Source organism: Heptranchias perlo, chromosome 5 (assembly GCF_035084215.1).
Source record: "Heptranchias perlo isolate sHepPer1 chromosome 5, sHepPer1.hap1, whole genome shotgun sequence".
Classification (NCBI taxonomy): domain Eukaryota; kingdom Metazoa; phylum Chordata; class Chondrichthyes; order Hexanchiformes; family Hexanchidae; genus Heptranchias; species Heptranchias perlo.
This window is the reverse complement of record NC_090329.1, coordinates 96,685,042-96,704,935: the sequence shown is the minus strand read 5'-3', so window position 1 is coordinate 96,704,935 and position 19,894 is coordinate 96,685,042. Positions and strand designations below refer to the sequence as shown.

The following is a 19,894-nucleotide window of genomic DNA, read 5'->3' as shown; positions in this document are numbered from 1 at the left end:
GGCCTGGAGGACCCCCCCGCAGCGCTATTTAAAAGGATCATGCAGGATTTACAGGTTAGTCGCTGGATTATTGCTTCTGGCTGCTGATGCATTTGTACCTGTTTTTGGAGGTCTCCTATACTTGAATACTAGGATGAGGGGACATAGCCTAACATTTAGAACCAGGACTTGCAGGAGTGAAGTTAGGAAACGCTTCTACATGAAAAGGGCAGTTGATGCTAGCTCAACTCTGAATTTTAAATTTGAGATTGATAAATTTTTGTTAACCAAGGGTATTAAGGGATTATGGAGCTAAGATGGGTATATGGAGTTAGGTCACAGACCAACCATGATCCCATTGAGTGGCAGAACAGGCTCAAGGGGCTAAATGCCACTTGCTGTTTCCTGTTATGCAGCACCTTCTCCTGCAAGAAAGCGGGACATGTATCAGTGAGTGTCCTGCAGGATGTCTGGGAGATGTGCCTGTCGTGGTTGAATAGCTGCCAGTGGGTGTGACCTGTGATTTGTGGGTGTGCGATTGCAACAGTGGTAATGTGTGAGGATGAGAGGAAGCATCTGATTGGAAGAGTTGAGTACTGATTGAAAGAGTTTGTTGGTAGGTGGGTGATTGGTGTAGTGCGTCGAGCAGTGGATGCGGCTAGTGGTGCAGTTGGTAGGAGATGTCACTTGACAGTTGACCTCACTTACCTTGGCCACTCATGTCAAAGCATTGAACTTCTTCCTGCACTGCATCTATGTTTGTGGTGCTATGCTCCTGGCATTGACTTCATCCCCTACTGCCTCCCAATGCCTCTTGAGCATATGTCTGGAGGGCCTCTTGTCTCCCTGCGGATATAGGATACCCCTCCTTCTTTCCACCTCTTGCACCAAGGCCTCTAGTGCATCAGCAGAGAACCTTGGTGCACACTCTCTCACAGGCCTGGTACAAACTCAGATCGGCAGATTGATGAGGTCTGGCGTGCAGATTGGTGGATGTGGGATTTAGTAGTGCGCAACCTTTATTCAATGTTTTAACATAACTCAACAGTCTAAACATTGAGGCGGGACCTGCATTTGTGTTTTACGTGTGCAATGTCTGATCTCCATTCAGACTCCATGTGGACCGGTATCTTATTTTTTGCAAGTAAGAGGTGCAGGCTGCCTTTGAGAGGTGCGAGCCACTCATGCAATATCGGGCTCCCCTGCTAGCGAGAAGTCACTGAACAACACGGCTAGCCTGGCTGCTCGCACTGGAATCAGGTAAGTGAGCAGGCAGCACGAATCTCACCTGCTGCCCGCATCGGAATAACCGGGCACGGATTATCGCTCACCGCGACTCCCACGCCCGGATTTGGGGGTATCGAATTTAACCCCCATTGTCTTATGCTGTTAATTAAGCATGTAATAATGAATAGAATAAAATGTTACATCACCATACTTTGTTTCAAATTGAGTTTGGGAATCTCAAAATGGGCACCAATTATTGTTGCTGTGTAACGATCTCAAATTAACGGCACATGATTAGTTCCATGTATTTTAGCTAATCATCATCTCAATCTGGATCAAAGTGGTTTCTAAATATATTGCTGTATCATTGCCCTGAAAGCCAATCTCAAAACTTTATACTTAGCTTTTAAAATTAAATAAATATATATGTTTGATACTTATATTGCCACTTACTAAAACTATTTTATGTACCTGCAGCATAAATTGTATAATATTTAAGTATAACATTATTTTTAGCTGGTGTGGACTACCTATAGAACTCATTTATGCTTTTAGGGTTGAAATTATTTTGTGCAGCATTAGTACTGAATGTTTGTACAAAATTTCCCGTCCACTATTTTAATGAAGGCGTTAACTCATTTAAAATAAATAGATTGATACCTTTGTTAAAATAGGATTAGGAGCACTATTTTACGGAATTTGATATCAACACATTAATAATTTGTGAGGTGTTCTTCACTAGCTTAAAGGAGGAGTCAACATTCTCTTTTCATTCTTCATATTAAAGGTTTACTTGCAAACAAAACTGTCTGATAGGGCTCTGCAACAGGCACTGCTATGTTTTAGAAATATTCAGTTTGTAACATTGCATTTTATCACCAGCAAAGCAAAACCATTGCTTCTCCGTCATAGATTCACTGTCATGAAAACGTTCAGGGTTGGATTAAAACCATCTTGTCACACTTGGAATCATTCAGTTAAATCCTGAACATTCAAACCACATTTTACTGTAGAGATCCATCGATGGATAGAGTTTTGGACTCTAGGGGATCGAGCGGGAAAATGGAGTTGAGGTCGAAGATCAGCCATGATCTGATTGAATGGCGGAGCAGGCTCGAGGGGCCGTGTGGCCTACTCCTGCTCCTATTTCTTATGTTGTTATTCCCTGTGTTCTAGGTACAAATCAACAGTGACACGATGACACCATAAGGTCTGTTTTTTCATTCACAGCTTTTCAGAGAATTTTGATTTCTAACCTAATTATTGTTTTGGTTAAAAGATCATAATAAATGCACGTAAATGACATGAAATTACATATGTGTACTGAACCTTTACTTAACTTAGGCTTCCCTTAAGAGGTGGGGGAGGGGCAATGTCTCAAATTATAGCACTGAACTTTTAAGACTGAACTGGTCAATTCATAACTGCATTATGTTGCAAGTTTGGGTTGGACCCAAGCACATGGTATAATAATGTTTGCATTTGACAAAATGTGGTTTGAATGTTCAGGATTTAACTGAATGTCTTCAAGTGTGACAAGATGGTTTTAATCCAACCCTGAACATTTTCATGACAGTGAATGATTTCAGACAACAGGGATTTCAAACATTAATGATCCAAAATACATTCTCTGTACAGTATGGATGGCACATACCATTATGAAGAAACAACAATCTCAAAATATTTTTAAATGGCTTTTTGTGTTTTTTTTTTAAAAGTCTACTTAGATTATTCAGTGGATGTGATCAAATTTCATCGACACTATTACTGCATGGTTTGCGGACTCCCTTTATCCCATGATCCCTTTTAATTCATGGATTTCTTTTGGTTTCCAACAGGCAAGAATTAAAAGGATAGTTCTCTGCTACATTTTCTTTTTCTTTCTTCCTTCTACTTTGCTTGTTTTTTTCCTTGTAGATTGGTTCTATTTTATATCTGGACTGCTAATGGGCATTTTATTAAGACTGTAAATCATGTTATCTGGCTACAGAAAACTCTATCCCCCTTTTCTTATCGAAGTAGTAGTATTTGGCTGCTAGATAAATTGGCTATTACATCTAATCTGGAATCAATTTATTGGTACACTAAGGGAATCAAGGGATATGGTGATAGAGCGGGAAAGTGGAGTTGAGGTAGAAGATCAGCCATGATCTTATTGAATGGTGGAGCAGGCTCGAGGGGCTGTATGGCCTAATCCTGCTACTGTTTCTTATGTTATTATGTTCCTGCACCAGCTTTAACCCCCCCATGCAGAGTGTGCCACTGAACAGAAAACCATCGGAATTCTTCAACTGTGCACCGTTTTTTCGCACGGTGGGACGTACTGCTTCTAAAACACAGACAGATCTATGCATGGAGTGAATTACTAGTTAAAAATTCAGCTGCGCATGCAGACGTGTAGGTAGGGCTGCATTTACAGAGACTCCTTGATCTATGGTCCTAAGTTGGACTTAAGTTAAACAACTTCATTTTTTCTAAGTTTATTTTATCTATTCAGTAACCATGTTTTTCCAATCCCCCTGGGAAAAAATACAATTGTAAACACTTTTGTTTTTCATTTTTGGGGGTGGTGTTGGGTTATAGAATTACTCAGAGATAACTTTATCCGGGAACTTCGGGGGAGAAATGATTTTAGGCTCATTTTCAGGCTCAGAATGGACTGCATGCTCAAAGCGCCTGCCCGAACACGTGGACGCAAGGAACACGCCAAATTGGACCCCCTGCCTTATTTGCTCAGAATAGGCAGGCTGCCAGCACTACTTGCGCTGTTCTGTTAGCTCACCTAATTGTGGGGGGGGGGGGGGGGGCGGGGGCAGAGGCGGAGGTGCAGGAATATCGGGCATTCCCTGATGCCATTTAAAGGCAGCCGGCGCCTCATAAAGGGGAGGTGCATCTTGGCTGCAATCATCCACAATTAGAGAATTGTAAAAATGGCAGGCAGAGGAGAAGCTGCAAGGGCTCCCTGGTTTTCAGATGTTGCATTGGAGGTAATGTTTGAGAAGGTTGGCAGGAGAAAAGACGTTCTCTTTCCAGGTGGTGGGAGGTAGATATCCAGGCGAACTGCCCAGGACCAGTGCGCAGAGGTGGCAGAACAGGTCAGTCCAGAGGCATTGCACCAAGGTACTGGCTGCAATGCAGGAAAAAGTTTAATGACCTCACACGGGCTGCTAAGGTAAGACTCCTAACTTGTATCTCTCATTACTCTCTGCTTAGCCATGCACTACCTGTAGCTCCAGCACTCGCAAATCTTCCCTCCCCCACTTCTCATCACTCTCCTCCAAACACTGCAACAAACATCACTCCATCTCCTTCTGTTGCTATTGTAACACTCTGCACCTACTACTATCCTCACTATCACTTCCCTCACCTCCTCGCAGCTGTGCCATTTTACACACAACACTCACACTATTCTATCCTGACAAGCACATCCCCAAAGTATCTCATTAGGCTACCACTAACACACTGCCTACTTTCTTGCAGCACAATCTGGCTCACAATACAAGGGAGCAGGCAAGGATAGGAGGAAGGCAGGTGTCTATTTACGGACTGATATCACTGAACGACATCATGGACATCAGGGTCTAGAAATTCAATGGCGCGTGCCTGTTTCTCAGGCCCAAAACGGCACCTAGGCATCTAATATGGCAGGCGGGGCAGCCGCGGGCAACGTTGCGGCCCGAAATTGAAATCCTCTTTGCCGGTGAGCTGTCTGGGCATGCCTAGCAGATGTTTACAGCTCGCTGGTCTCATGTAAATGAAACTAGAGGCTCAATATCAGGTGTGCCTCAGGCTTAATTGTTCTGGACCAGTTTGCGCCGCCTGACAAACAGGCACTGAAGGTTCCAATATGGCATATGGTGTGCACGCCTTCATTCCATGTCGGGAGAGCACTGCTAAATTGGTTAGGGTGTCCCAGAGTTGTCAGGGCGCACATCTGAAAAGCTAGCGTAAGGGTAACTTTCGATGCAGACCCAGGGCGTAACACGGGCGATCCAGGCCCCTTTCCCATTTTCGATCGCGAATCAGTTTTCTTGGGCCTAAAGCAGCTAAACCAGTGCTCCTTAAAGGGGCCTCTTGAGGTTGTACAAATAGGTAAGTAAAGAAAAATGTTTTAATTACCTGTATGTTGAGCCAGGAGGAGCACATTGAAACTGTGGGCCACTGCCGGCCCCTGCTCACCCCCTTCCCAATCATTTCCCCCCTCTCCGGACTTGGCTCTCTTTCTACAGCTGCCAAATATTCAGCCATAGTAACAGCTCCAATTCTCTAGCATTCCAGTAACTCAAAGCTCATTATGGCAATGGTATCACATTTAAAGGTATGGAACTTAAATGGTATTTTTTTTCAATTTATGTATAATATTTGACTTGAAATACATTTTAAGATTTTTTTTGTGTTTATAAGTTGTGGTTCTAAAATATTTTTAGTCGCTCTATCAATTGGAACCCATGAAAAGATCTGTGAGGGCAGTTAAAGATGGCAACCAGTGGGGCAATTGATGTTATCTGTTGGAGGTGCAATAAGAATGGCTGATATGGAAGACTGCATTATTCATAGGTATCTTAGATGTGAATACATTACAAAAGCCCTGCTTCATAGGGTCAGTGGTAGCACTTTTACCTTTGAGTCAGAAGGTCAGAAGCCCCATTCCAAGACCTGAGTACATATAAACTCACTTCAGTGCAGTACTGAGAAATAATAAATATTTTTAAAAAATAGTAATTTCTCATTTAACGTTATTTGATTTTTTTAACCCAGGTTTTGTCCTTACCTCGCCTGAGGGAAGTGACCGTGCTGAGATTCAGTGCTATGGAACACAGCAGTCCTCCAGCAGCTTGCCCAAGTAGCCATTCTTCATGTGTTTGCCTAAACTACCACTGATCTTCTGCCATAACTCCAGTGGAACCTCTAGAAACAGCTGTTTGCATCATTTTACTGGGGTTTCCGCTGGTCTCCTGCTAGAGTTACGGTCGGGCACCAATGGTAGCCCTGTGAAATTTCAAGGCATTGAATGCCATTATCGCTAATTGACTGTGTGGGGCATCACAGAGTTCAATCCTGTTTTCATCTGAGGTTCACGGATGCATTTTCCAGTCAGGCACACGTGACGGTGATCAGAAGCAGGATTTTTCTGGGTAAAATTATATATTGTACTTTTCTTGAAATAACAATAACTTATAACGCTTTGCATCACACCACATAGTTGTGCAGGGACTGCAATTTATTTCTATTTAGCTTTGCAATTGACATTTTTTGTGATTTACTCTGATTTCTGAATGCTCATGTTAAACAAAATGGCTGATCAGTGCCACCATTCTAGGGCTTTTCAAAGTATATATTCCCCAATTTGTCTTGGGTACAAAAGCTATCTTTATGATTGTTATGGCTTGCTGCTGGACTATCAAAGGCAGGTGACTAGGCATTTTAAAACTGTAAAAGCAGCGAATAAAAGCAATCTTTAAAGGTATCCGTTTGCCTCTCTGCCAGTGGTGGGGAGGGGGTTGGGACGGGGTGGTCAATACATGTAACTGACCAGATCCATCCAAATATTCTATACGAGTCGGATGACCTTCTTGATGCCATTGCCTGTTTCAGATAATTGATTAGTTCAAATTGCTTGGTGGTGAGGGCAGCCTCACTTTGAAATAATGATGTATGAAAGTCCACAGACTGCAGGAAAAAACAAATTAATGGCTGGACTATCAAGGAGTATGTCTGACAGGAAGCCAGTTGATGTCTCAACTATTAACATCTGCTTGTTAGCATGGAATGCAAACATTTCTCACTATTGTGTCTTTGATCTTGGTTGATTGACAGCTGTTTAATCAGTGACCTATGGTCTGAAATATGTATTGGCGACTTTTCTCAGTGTGAGGTTTACCAGAAATGAGGTTCACTACGAATTGTGTCACTTATGTATAATAGCACGTCAGGAAAGTCTATAAAAGTCTGTTTCATCCAAAAATCTCACAGATTATTTGTGTAAAAAAGGCTATTTTGACCCTGTGTTTATTGTTATAAATATTGTACTTTTAATTTCTTGCAGTGTTTTACTGTTTCTGTGTATTATATTACTTGTAAATAAATTTATTGGTTTTAGTTTATATGCATTAGTCTATACAAGTGATTAAGGGGGGGGGTCTAGATTAAGGGGACACAAATATAAGATTAAATCTAATAGATTTAGGACAGAGAGCAGGAGAATTTTTTTTTTACATAGATGGTTGTGAGGCTGTAGAATGCACTACCAGAGTTAGTGATTGAAGCAGAGGCAATGTCAACATTTAAAAATAGTTTGGATCGGAGGCTGAAGAAAAAGGAGTATTAAAGAGTTATGGGAACAGGGCTCGTGTGGAAGATAAACAACAACATGGACTGGTTGGGTCCAACAACCTGTTCCCATGTTGTAATTTCTATTTAATTATGGATTGATCTGATTTGTGGTACTTACTGCCTTTCACAGGAGACAGGAGAAAGATATTTCCCACTAAAGAGATCTCAGGTGGCTGATCCTGATCCTGAGACTGTGGGTTCAATTTTGAAATGGTGGTGGGTTGGTGTGGGGGGGGGGGGGGGGCGGGGGAGAGAGGGGAAGATCGGGGGGTGGAGAAGGGAAATCGGGGTGGGTGGAGATGGGAAGATCGGGGGGGGGGGGGTGGAGAGGGGAAGATCGGGGGGGGTGGAGAGGGGAAGATCGGGGGGGGGGCGGTGGAGAGGGGAAGATCGGGGGGGGGCGGTGGAGAGGGGTAGATCGGGGGGGGGCGGTGGAGAGGGGAAGATCGGGGGGGGGCGGTGGAGAGGGGAAGATCGGGGGGGGCGGTGGAGAGGGGAAGATCGGGGGGGGGCGGTGGAGAGGGGAAGATCGGGGGGGGGGCGGTGGAGAGGGGAAGATCGGGGGGGGGGCGGTGGAGAGGGGAAGATCGGGGGGGGGGCGGTGGAGAGGGGAAGATCGGGGGGGGGCGGTGGAGAGGGGAAGATCGGGGGGGGGCGGTGGAGAGGGGAAGATCGGGGAGGGGGCGGTGGAGAGGGGAAGATCGGGGGGGGGCGGTGGAGAGGGGAAGATCGGGGGGGGGGGCGGTGGAGAGGGGAAGATCGGGGGGGGGCGGTGGAGAGGGGAAGATCGGGGGGGGGCGGTGGAGAGGGGAAGATCGGGGGGGGGCGGTGGAGAGGGGAAGATCGGGGGGGGCGGTGGAGAGGGGAAGATCGGGGGGGGCGGTGGAGAGGGGAAGATCGGGGGGGGCGGTGGAGAGGGGAAGATCGGGGGGGGCGGTGGAGAGGGGAAGATCGGGGGGGGCGGTGGAGAGGGGAAGATCGGGGGGGGCGGTGGAGAGGGGAAGATCGGGGGGGGGTGGAGAGGGGAAGATCGGGGGGGGGTGGAGAGGGGAAGATCGGAGGGGGGGTGGAGAGGGGAAGATCGGAGGGGGGGTGGAGAGGGGAAGATCGGGGGGGGGGTGGAGAGGGGGTGAAGAGGGGGAGATCAGGGGGACATCGGGGGGGGGGGGGGTGAGGAGGGGAGATCTAGGGGACATCGGGGGGGGGTGAGGAGGGGAGATCTAGGGGACATCGGGGGGGGGTGAGGAGGGGCGATCTAGGGGACATCGGGGGGGTGAGGAGGGGAGATCTAGGGGACATCGGGGGGGGGGGTGGGGAGGGGAGATCTAGGGGACATCGGGGGGGGGGTGGGGAAGAGAGGAACATTGGAGAGGGGGACATCGGAGCAGGGTAGAAAGGTAGGTTGATTTTGTGTTTTAACTTCCTGCAATGGTTTTTGACGTACTTTATTTTGTTTCTTTTTCCCTGATCCAGCCCTCAAGCCTCGTTTCACCAGGTGTGAATCAGAAGCGGTGGGCAAGCCACCTAAGTAAGTTAAAAATCATTATAACCAAGTAATCTGTTACAAGTAAAGTGCCTTAAGTATCTCAATGAGGTACATTTGGCTCTTTAACTGTCATCCCTTTAATTGCTGGTGGAACCTCCGGTTTCGGGACCCCTGCGCGCACACAGGTGCGTCTGTGGGAAACTCGGAAGTTGGTGGGTTGGAGCCGGCTTCCGAACCCGAACGGGATTTCCGCGATTTTTGGAGCCTCCCCGCCCCCAACACACCCACAATTTCCCCGTAAAATTGAGCCCTGTATGTCCAGAGTTAACAGTTACCTTTTAAAAAGGTGACTGTTAAGACTGGGCACACAATCTCAGACATGGCAGACCCTAAATTGCAGGTTTTAATTCACTGGAGACTCAATCTGCTTTTTGGAAGCCGCCTTCTTGCTGTCAACACAAGATAAAAAGTGTTGGGAGAAAGCCAGAATCTTGGCATTCAGGTATACCATCTCTTTTAAAATATTGTGCAATCATCGTCGTGCCAAAACTGAAAATGGAGGATAAGTGTTCCTTGAGGAAACTTTCTTCCGTAAGTACAGCTGTTGAAGATCGATCCCACTTCATTTTCAAAAGCAGGTGATCATATAAAATACTAATTTCTAACATTAGTTTCTTTTTCTGTACTGCACTTAAACCTTGACGGTGTCACTGTAATGTCACTCACACAGGCAGTAACACTGGAGTAACAATGCACAATTCCAATATGTACATAGCACTGTTCAAATATTTCAACAAAAGGACAACTGTTGCATTTTTGGCACAAATTAAATCCCCAACCCTCCAAAAACCAGATCCAATGTATTCATAAGCACGTAATAAAATAAAATATAAGGAATCTAGGGGGCGAAATTGGATCTTGTTGCGCCTGTTTCCCACCTTGAAAACATGTAATTTTGGTTCAGGCGCTGTAGAAGCGTCGCTGGCACAGCCTAAAACAGGTGTTGGGCCACTTGAACATGTTATTCTCCTACTAGTTTTTACAGTTATACAGTGGCCTAGCCGGCGGTCCTTAAAAGAGCCGCTGGAGGCCGCTGAAGAACAGGTAAGCTTTTGGCGGTAAACATTTTTTTAAACTTACCTTAATGTGGAGCCTCCTGGCTCCTTAGCACTATTGTCAGCCCCCGCTTGTCCCCCTTCCGAACCCCTTCCCAATCTCATGACCTACCTAAGGGCCGCTGCCGGCATCGCAGTGGCCTGACATTCACCCTCAATTTGCTGGCATGCACAGCTCACCGGTATTATTAAAATGAGAGGCCCGATATTCCGGGCCAACCTGTTCTGCCGCATGTATTGTTCCATAGGCCCAGTTCACGAGCAATGTGAGCCAGTTTTCACCCCCTAGTCTCTGGTTAACATTGGTAGTCAAAATTCAAAAACCATGCAGATAGAAAACACCATTTCCATAAACACTTGTACAATACTAGTTGCAGTAACATCCTTATTTTTAAATAATTTAACTGTAAAATGTACATTATGCAACATAATATTGGAAAAGTTTTTATTGCAGAAATTCTCACAGTTGAGACATGGGATTATTTTTATTTACAATTTTTTTTAAACAAAGGAAATGTATATATTTATGACATTCCAAAGATCTGGGACATATATCTTTATTTAGGCATCTTATTAAGACAATTTAATAGTGTGGAAATCATTGGTCAATCTTTAGTAAATAAGCAGTGTTACTCACTAACTTTTGTCAAGTGCTATGATGTCATGTAATGTCTTGCTCGCCTACTCTTGGGAACACACTGAAGTATGGAATAATGAAACATCGGTCTGGACCTCCCCCTAATTATTTTGCTGAAATTAGAAAATGTTTGAGGCATGGTGGGCATGGTCTTTTTACTTCATGATGCTCTAACAAAGGTAGGTGCTTTCCCACTTCCTGAAAGCTTTCTACAATCATACACATCATCTGTTCAAATGCATAGAGTATCCAAATTAAACACACTGCTGTCTTTTCTCAAATGCTTTAACTAGATTCTCTGGTCCTGGGTAAATGCATGATGTCATTGTTACTGCAGCTGCATAGGATAGGTATGGGCCACAGCAAAGAACAAACACCCAATTAACTTACTTTAAAATGTAATAGTGGGTAAGTGATCAGGATGACAACAGGTTCAATTCTAAGCACAATTCATAAATTCTGCCACTATCAAGCTACATGGCACATGGCAATTGCTATTATTTGTCCTTTTATCACAATTTTATAAAATGTATAAGCATTCAGAGAACAAGGAAGACAAAAGCACTGCACTCATATTCCACACTAACACACACATGCACTGTACCATAATCTGTCATACTTGTTGCAGAGGAGGTGGTGCTGCAACCCAGCAACCAGTCTGCAGTGTTTAAAATAGTCATGGTGTCTCCTGAAGAAGGAAAGTCAGAATCACATTTAGTTTGAGGTTTCAGTAACAATTTATGACTCACCAGTACACTAGTACATTTATTCATATAACTTGCAATCATACAAAAGAATTGCTGGAAGGTTTTAATGAAGTACATTTTCAGGCAATGTAAATGTGAAATGCCCATAACAGCTTTTTTGGCATAACGAATTGTCTAGAAAAAACATGTGGCTTCAGCGCAACCTACAGTAAAACAACTATGAATCATTAACTCATCAATCTCCTTAATGGTGCAAATTCAAGAAAAGTAAATGACAGATGAATAATCATCTGGGTACATTTAAAACATTGGTTGAGACATTGCAGGAAAGAAATACTAATAAATATTAAGCACAGCAAACTTATGTAATTGTAAGTTCCCTTTACTCTACCCTGCACATTCATTAGTGTAAAAAGGTTTAAGTTAGTTAAATAAATAACTATATGTAGCTCAGCTAAGCCACAGAAATTATTTAAACCACATCTAAATAAAGCATCAAAGAAACAGGATGCTTCCTCTTGGTACTACCACCTGTTGGTTTTTCTTGGCCTTGCTGCATCTTAGTGAATCCAACAAATATGTTTGGAAACAATTTATTTTGCCTTTGGCAATTTGGCGAACAAAATGATAGGCTCTGTGTGGAGTATAAGTTGAGAGGCAGTACTAGAACAGGCTGTTTCCTGCTCTTAAATTAAATAAAAATCATTGAAGTCCATAGCTAATTTTGATACTAGCAGTTTAGATGATAGTTTGATTGCTTACAAAAATAAATAATTTAAAAAAAAAAATCACAATTAAATTAAATAATTGTAAGCAATCCAATATTTGCTAACCTGCAAGACTCACTTATACGCATGCCTGGGGTAACCTTTGTCCAGTTCACTCCAGGTATTAATGAAGTACATCTCATAGCTGTCTGTTTACAGTGGAATCAGAGCAGAGCAGAGCAGGCCAGACCAGACCAGGTTAGTGCACACTGGTCTCAGGTTGAAGTGTGTGAAATAAATTACATATACATTAATGGATGCAACCAGTTAACATCATACTATTAGCAACAGCAAAGACTGGTGGGAAATTAATTGCCCCATTCATTACATCATAACAGGAAATTGGAATGACCCCTGAGGGTCAAAGGTAAACAAATGTTAAAGAAAAAGGAAAATGTAATTAAAACTCATAAATCACAGTTAAGCATCCCATGTCACACCCACTGCAGTGTGTTCGCCTCCTCAAGAAAAAAAATAAGAAGGATCATTTAAGTAAATAATAAAAATAAGATCATGAAATGGCAGCAGGATTGATTCACAATGACACCTCTCAGTTTTGGAGCTTTCCCACTTCCAGATCCAGTAGCCAAACATATTATGTATGATCTGTGCACTCACTTTTTCCATATAATCAAAAAAATAAGAGAAACTAAAGACCAAAGAGAAACAGAGAGAGAGAGAGTTTGTGTGTGTGAGAGAAAGAGAGAGACAATTAATTTATTTTTAAAACATCACCTTGTGCTAAATAGATATAAACATTTTTCTACGGTCACTCTAGTTATGGTCTAAAGTTGTCAATGTAAGAATTGGGAAATTTATGGGAAAAATTGGTAATTTTATTCCCTACAAGATAGGTCAATCACATGTATGATAATGCATGGAATAATAATAGCAAAAAGTGAATTATTAGGTAGTAATCTAATCAAAGGGTTTGCAGAATGTCAAATTAAGTGTGTGAAGTGAACACTGTAAACATCAGATGAACCCCAAGATTTGATTACAGTCTTGAACTCATTCACGCTATCTGTTTTATTATATATAAATATATACAATAGCTGAATTTGGAATTCTTCCTGTTTTCAGAGATGGATCATACATGTCAACTATCAGCTTTTTAAACTGACAAAGTCAGCTTTTCAACCCATGTGTCAGCTTGTTAGTGTTTTACAAGAACAATCAGGATGGGATTGGAGGTTTTCAGTATCAGCCAATCAAGTTTGTTGGATACTGGACTGAAGGATGTTAAAAGCAATCAATTAATCAACCACCTGTCACTTGTTCCCATTGTAAGTTGTGCACAAACTTCTGCTGAGCCGATAGTTTCTGAGTGTTGCTATTACAGATGTGTGTTGATTTATGGTTTGCCCTTGAAGATGGTAATTATAGCAAGTAAGCTGCTAAAATGCAACTTAAAAAAATTAATTTTCCTCAAAAAAACCTTTCTGGAGCACGCCCAGCAGTTGTCTTATGTGAAGCTTAATTTTTTCAAGATTAGTTGCAGAAGCTTTTGTGGATTACATTGAATGTACACCACAGAAACAGGCCATTCAGCCCAACAGCTCCATGCCAGTGTTTATGCTCCACATGAGCCTCCACCCACTCTTCTTCATCTAACCCCATCAACATATCCTTCTATTCCTTTCTCCCTCATGTGTTTATCTAGCCTCCTCTTAAATACATCTATGGATTAAGGAGGTTGTTCCTGCTGTGAAGATATTAACTGGCTTTGTTTAAGCACTGCTGTCGCTTTACTTGCAGAATTGCCAGGGTTTGGAAATAAAAGAGGGAGTGGGGTCTGAATGGTGATGGTTTTACTTTATTTAAAGAATTACAGTGAAAGCCCCATAGGTAGGATGTTATTACAATACATTATGATGTATGATAAAGACAGTTGGCCCGTTTATGGGTGAGTTATAATGAACGTTTAAGTTCTGTAACTTTTAAAACAGTTTTCAGTTTGTTCACATGTTTGTGGTGGAGGTCACTTTGTTACCATGCAATAAGCAGGGAGAGAGCCTGCACTGTCTAGATCAGAGCAGTTGTTTATTTAAAAAAATTAAATCAGCATAGTCTTAATTCATGTAATCTTCACCTGCCTCTGGACTGCTATGGGATCATGGACAGATCTAATAATGAGCCAGTTTGTTATGTACATTTAAAATGCACTGCTCCTTGGGATTATTGTAGGTATGAGTTAGAAAGATTTCAATTCACAAATTAACATGATGTATCGGGTCAGATTTACTGAATCCTGTGAATTTGTTTTGAAGTTGGAAGAAGTGCTTTTATTTTCATATTTAAAATATCTATTATAATATTTTCATATTTAAAATATCTATAAACCTTCCAGGATAAAATAATTTTTGGCTTAAAAGGCCGAATTACAGTAGGCTGCAAAAAGTCAGAAAATGCACTGAATAAAGTGCAAAAATCAATTTTTTCTGGAAATGCACCCAGGTTCCTCTAGAAAATAAACCTCACTCCTTCAATATTCATATTTCCCTTCAGTAAGTTCTGAATCTACCACTGCTGCAAACTGCACTTTTGTGTACTCTAGATTTTGTCTCCTGTATGAAAGTGGTGGAATGTTGGGTATATCTGCAGCTTAAGTTATGAAAAGCCCCTGTCCATGTACTTTCAGTTTAAGTCCTTGTTTTCACAAGTCAAAAGGCCTTTAGGGCTGTTTATGGTCTGTCAGTTTTTTGGGGACTGTGTCAGCTTTTTTCCCTTCATTACTACACTTCAAAAATAATTCATTGGCTGTGAGGCACTTTGGGACGTCCTGAGGTCTTGAAAGGTGCTATATAAATGCTCTTTCTTTTTTTATTTTGTCAGTTTTCAAGGTTAGCATGTACACATTATTGACAATCCTAAATTTGTGAGATAAATGGACAGCTGAAAGTAATGTAATATAACATTTACAGAAGAGATATTATTGTTCGGTTAATGTAAATTTGAGTTCAGCAAAGTTCATACCCTGTATTATTGAAAAAATAATTCAGATGTAAATTATCGCTCAATAGTGCATGACTTTTAAGAAATACATTTAAAGACACAGTTGAAACTCTATCAGGAAGTGCACTGCTATAAAGTAAACAGACCCTATCACTGGGGACAGTGAGGTGTATCCATTCTCACTGCTATCAGCTGTGCAAGAATATCATTACTGACTCATTGTGGGACTCAATTCGGAGACTTGTGCTTGTGATAAATAGCCCTGGTTCACCTGCAGTCTAGAGGTGTTTCCTATGTCATGCTGATTTACTTCTTTGGTGGCAAACTTAGTGTTGTGTATATATCGTTTCACAACACAAATATACATTAATAATTTTTTTAAATAATGACAATAAACATGAAGAGCTTCTCATAGTTAACTATAACATAGGAATACAGCAATGTTTGGAGGTATATTGATTTCTACCTGTAAAATCTTAAATGAACAAAAGGTATTTCAACACAGTAAAAGTCCAATATGTTAGTATTTAGTGTTTTAAAAAAAAATCACAGTACTTTAGTATTTGTTAATAACATTGAGCTGGGAAACCGAGAGCCACAGTGGATAATCTTTTGAACTAACCAAAACAGAGGAGATGAAAATCTCCTCTGATGCCTGTGAAGAGCTTTAAGTGAAATGTTCAGAAAAACTCCTACTCTGAGATAGGGGCAGTCAGTCATAAAGTATTTTGCAAATTGGAACAACGAGGTGTTTGAGGTCTGGCTGACCCATACTCAAAGCATAGCTTCAGATCCTTTGAAGAGCAATGCAGACAATACAGTATTCCCATGGGAGTTACTTTAATGTCCGAGGCTTCCTTCAGTGCTGAAAGAACTATTGCTAACTCCTGCATGTGGGTCAGGGCAGAAGACTGTTGCCCATGTATATGCCTTTCTGAATAAACACTACAATAGGATAAAATTAACTGTTTGTGAGTAACAGAAGGCATGTCTAGAAGATGACTGACTTTCATATGCTGCCCTCAATTTGATCACATTGTGCTGCATATAGCCAGCATACAATTTTCATTACAATGTATTTTGGTGTGATTTTGAGAACCAGTGTAAATGGGCAGTAATGTATCTTGTCTGACGAGGATAAATTTTGGATTTCCACTCACGTTATTTTTAGCAGGAAAAGGAACTTACAAGAACCACCTCTGCTGCTGCTCCAATTTGCATGCAAACAGCTTGATTTATTACACACACGTAATTAATAAAACAGGCTGATTTTGACAGTGTTTTGTGACTTTGTGTGCATAATGATAAAACTTTACTCTGGTTGGCTCTAAACCTTCGCTCTGCACTCATCTCATCATGCAACATCTATTAATCCTGAACAGTCTGCTGTGTGACAGTGACTGCACACGCACGTGTGTGTAGACATTTAGTAAGGACAGGTCTGGACTTCACAGGACTGGACTTCAATAGCCTGCTGACACTGACTGTGGAGGCTTGCAGAGACAGAATAGCCACTTGGGCAAAGTATTGCATGATAAATGTTGAGCAATAAATTATATATGAAATTAAGAGAAAGTATCTTTGTGAGTAATAATTTTTCCAAATGATGTGCTAACACTACCATTTGACAAAATTCTTGAGGGAGGTTTTGGGGGTAATTAATTAACATTTCATTATGAGACATTTCTCCACCTATACTGATGACTCTTGTCATTTCAATAATGCCATAAAAAAATTAGAATTTTACTGCTTGTTAGCTCAGTGAATGACTGTTTCAACCCTTGGAAAAATGTTGACATTGGAGATTGCAGCCTTGGAACTGGTCTGTAAGATTCAGGTTGGACTACCATAGTAAAAATGTTGGTAATGGGGACTGAGTGGCTCAGTGATTTAGTACATTCTCCCTTTACTCTTATCATCTAGGTTTGAATTCTGCCCACATTCAACAGATAAAAATCGAGTTTTGAATAGGTATAAATATTCACAACGGGAACAGACTATTATTTGGTACTAACTGTCACTCAGAGAGGCCATGAAAATGGCTGGCTGTGAAAAGTGAAAAATTCCTACTGGAGTCGTGGAGAGTAAGGACAATAGGTCTGTAGTTGCCATAGTCAGATTTGTCACCCTTTTGAATATGGTCACTATATTGGCATGTTTACACTCCATTGGCACTTCCCCAGCGTCTGATGACTCCTTCATAATAACTGACAATGCCTCATAAATCTCTTCCCTGATCTACTTTTGCACTTTGGGATAAATACCATTTATCTCTGGAGATTTATTGTTTTTGAGCCATTTTAGCTTGTCTAGGATTTCTATCTAATTTATATTGAGGTCATTGATCATGCCTGGGATAACTCTGTTAGAGGAAGACATTCAAAATGTTTACTATCCTACATGCTGCCTCTTGACAACAGCAACCAAAGACATGGGGTCACGTTCTGCATGTATGCTAATGACACTTTGCTCTACCGCCTCCCTCAACCCCGCCACTACCTCTGTGTTGTCAGACTGCTTGGGCTCAATTTTAAAAGTAAAAAACAGGTGGGCTAGGAGCTGGGAGCATTGAAAATTGCCACCATTTCAGATCCGCCTCCAACCCGCCCATTTCTGGTTTTCACCGGGGCGGGACAAGGGGTGGGTGGCCAACCCGCTCCCAGGTGGCGGGACGGGCCTTAAAACCTTTCAAGGAGGCTTCAGGCCTCCATTTTTAACTAATTCCCAATTTCAACCCGGGGGGCCGGGAATCCAGGGCCTTCTGTTTTACACCTCGTGAAAGGAGGTGAGAAGGCCCGAGACTGCGGTTAGTGCCTAGAAAGGCACAGCTTGTGGGCCCGGAGGAGCAGGAGTGATTCCCGCAGGCCCAACAAACCTACCTACACCGACCCACCCACCCCCCCCACCAGATCGCGGACCCCCCCCCCCCACCCCGATCACGGACCCCCCGATCTTCCCCGTTCGACCCCGATCCTCCGACCCTCCCCCTCAACGATCGCGGACCCCTGCAATGACCCGTAATCCCGCCTCCCGTGACTGGCCTCCGATCCCACCCCCAAGCCCACCTATGCCCCTTGACCACCTGTGCCCCTTGTCCACCCCACCTTCATGCAAACAAAGACATACCTGCAGACATCCTCTCCCTGGCTGGTCTCCCGTCCAACTGAGACCAGCCTGTCAATTAGCCGGTCAGTCAGACGGGAAACCGACAAAAAAATGTCTTTACGTCAAAATTGTTAGGACGTCCGGGAAACCCGTACTAATGGGTTTCCTGACCTCAAATTGACCCCCCTGCCGCCTTCCTGGCTCCGTTTCAAAATTGAGCCCCTTGTCTCATATCCAGCATGGATGAGCCACAATTTTCTCCAGTTCAACACTGGGAAGATTGAAGCTATCTTCTTTGCCCCCAGGCACAAACTCCATACACTCGCCACCAATTGCATCCCTTTCCCTGAATGAGACTGTTTGCAATCTTGGCACCATGTTCAACCCTGAGCTAATCTCCTTCCCACTGGCCACCTACTTCCACATCTGTAATATTGCCGACCTCCACCCGTGCCTCAACCCATCTGCTGCTGAAACCTTCAGCCATGCCGTGTCACCTCCAGACTCAATTATTCCAGTCCTCTCCTGGCTGATCTTACACCCTCTGTGAACTTCAGCTCATCTACGTTCATAGCCCTCGCCCTTCCCCATCTCTGTAAACTCCAGCTGTACAACTCCCCCTGAACTCTCTGTTACTCTGACGCTGGCCTTTTGTGCATCCCCTTCCCTTTGTCCCACCATTGGCATCTGTGCCTTCGGTAGTCTAGGCCCCATACTCTGGAATTCCCTCCGTAAACCCCTCTGCCTCTCTTCCTCACTCTCCTCCTTCAATATTCTCCTTAAAACCCACTTGTTTGACCAAGCTTTTGGTCATCCTTCCCAATATCTCCTTTGGCTTAGTGTCTATTTTTGTCTGATTATGCCTCTGTGAAATTCCTTGGGATGTTTTTCTACATTAAAGGTTCTATATAATTCAAGCTGTTGCTGCCAATACACTAATCCTGTTTCAAGGCTATTTGTAACTTTTATGGTTCTCACCTCTCTGACTGTCCTTTTCTATTGAGACACTGAAAGAATTTCTTACTGTTGTATTTTGCATCTGCAGCTATACTTTTTCCTAGGTCTCTCTTTACCTCTTTGATCACCTTTTTAACATGTTTCTGCATGTTCCAATATTCATCCCAATGAACTCCACCCCCTTTCTCCCTGTGGGATTTATAGAGGCCATTTGTTCATATTTCACATTTGATTTGTTTATCAACCCATTTAGGGTCAAAAATCATTTAGTCTGAGCTTGCTGGTTTTAGGTATGTATTTGTCCTGCATGCTCAATATTATGCCTTGCAAAGTGTTCCACTTGTCCTTTACTGAAGTGTTGTTGAATAGCCTTCATCAGTCAATTTGCTTAAGATGTTCTCCCAATCTTTTGAAGTGTCCTTTTAATGTTATATACCTGGTTCCTGATGCTGGTAATTCTAAATCTCAGATCATGTTCAACTTAATCATTCTGTGGTCGCAGTCCCCAAGGGCTGCCATAGCTTTGTATGGTTCAATTATGAATACCAGGTTGAGATGAGCACTACCTCTTGTTACGTAGTGGGGCATGAAGCAGTCATACAGCACATTTACATCTGACTCCAGAC

The 19,894-nt window shown here is 42.6% G+C and overlaps 1 protein-coding gene across 22 annotated transcripts in view; it reads right to left on the bottom strand.

The window, feature by feature from the left end:
- Positions 1–19,894, bottom strand: part of eya4 (EYA transcriptional coactivator and phosphatase 4) — a 356,347-nt gene that overhangs the window by 122,108 nt on the left and 214,345 nt on the right. For 10 of the 22 annotated variants that reach the window (XM_067984861.1, XM_067984860.1, XM_067984880.1 and 7 more), the window contains one exon: positions 11,382–11,465. The exons of 8 other annotated variants lie outside the window; for them this stretch is intronic. In XM_067984861.1, the coding sequence (XP_067840962.1) occupies positions 11,382–11,465 (84 nt within the window). The remainder of the gene's footprint in view (positions 1–11,381; positions 11,466–19,894) is intronic. 4 more of the 22 variants (XM_067984879.1, XM_067984862.1, XM_067984864.1 and 1 more) reach the window with 1 other exon arrangement.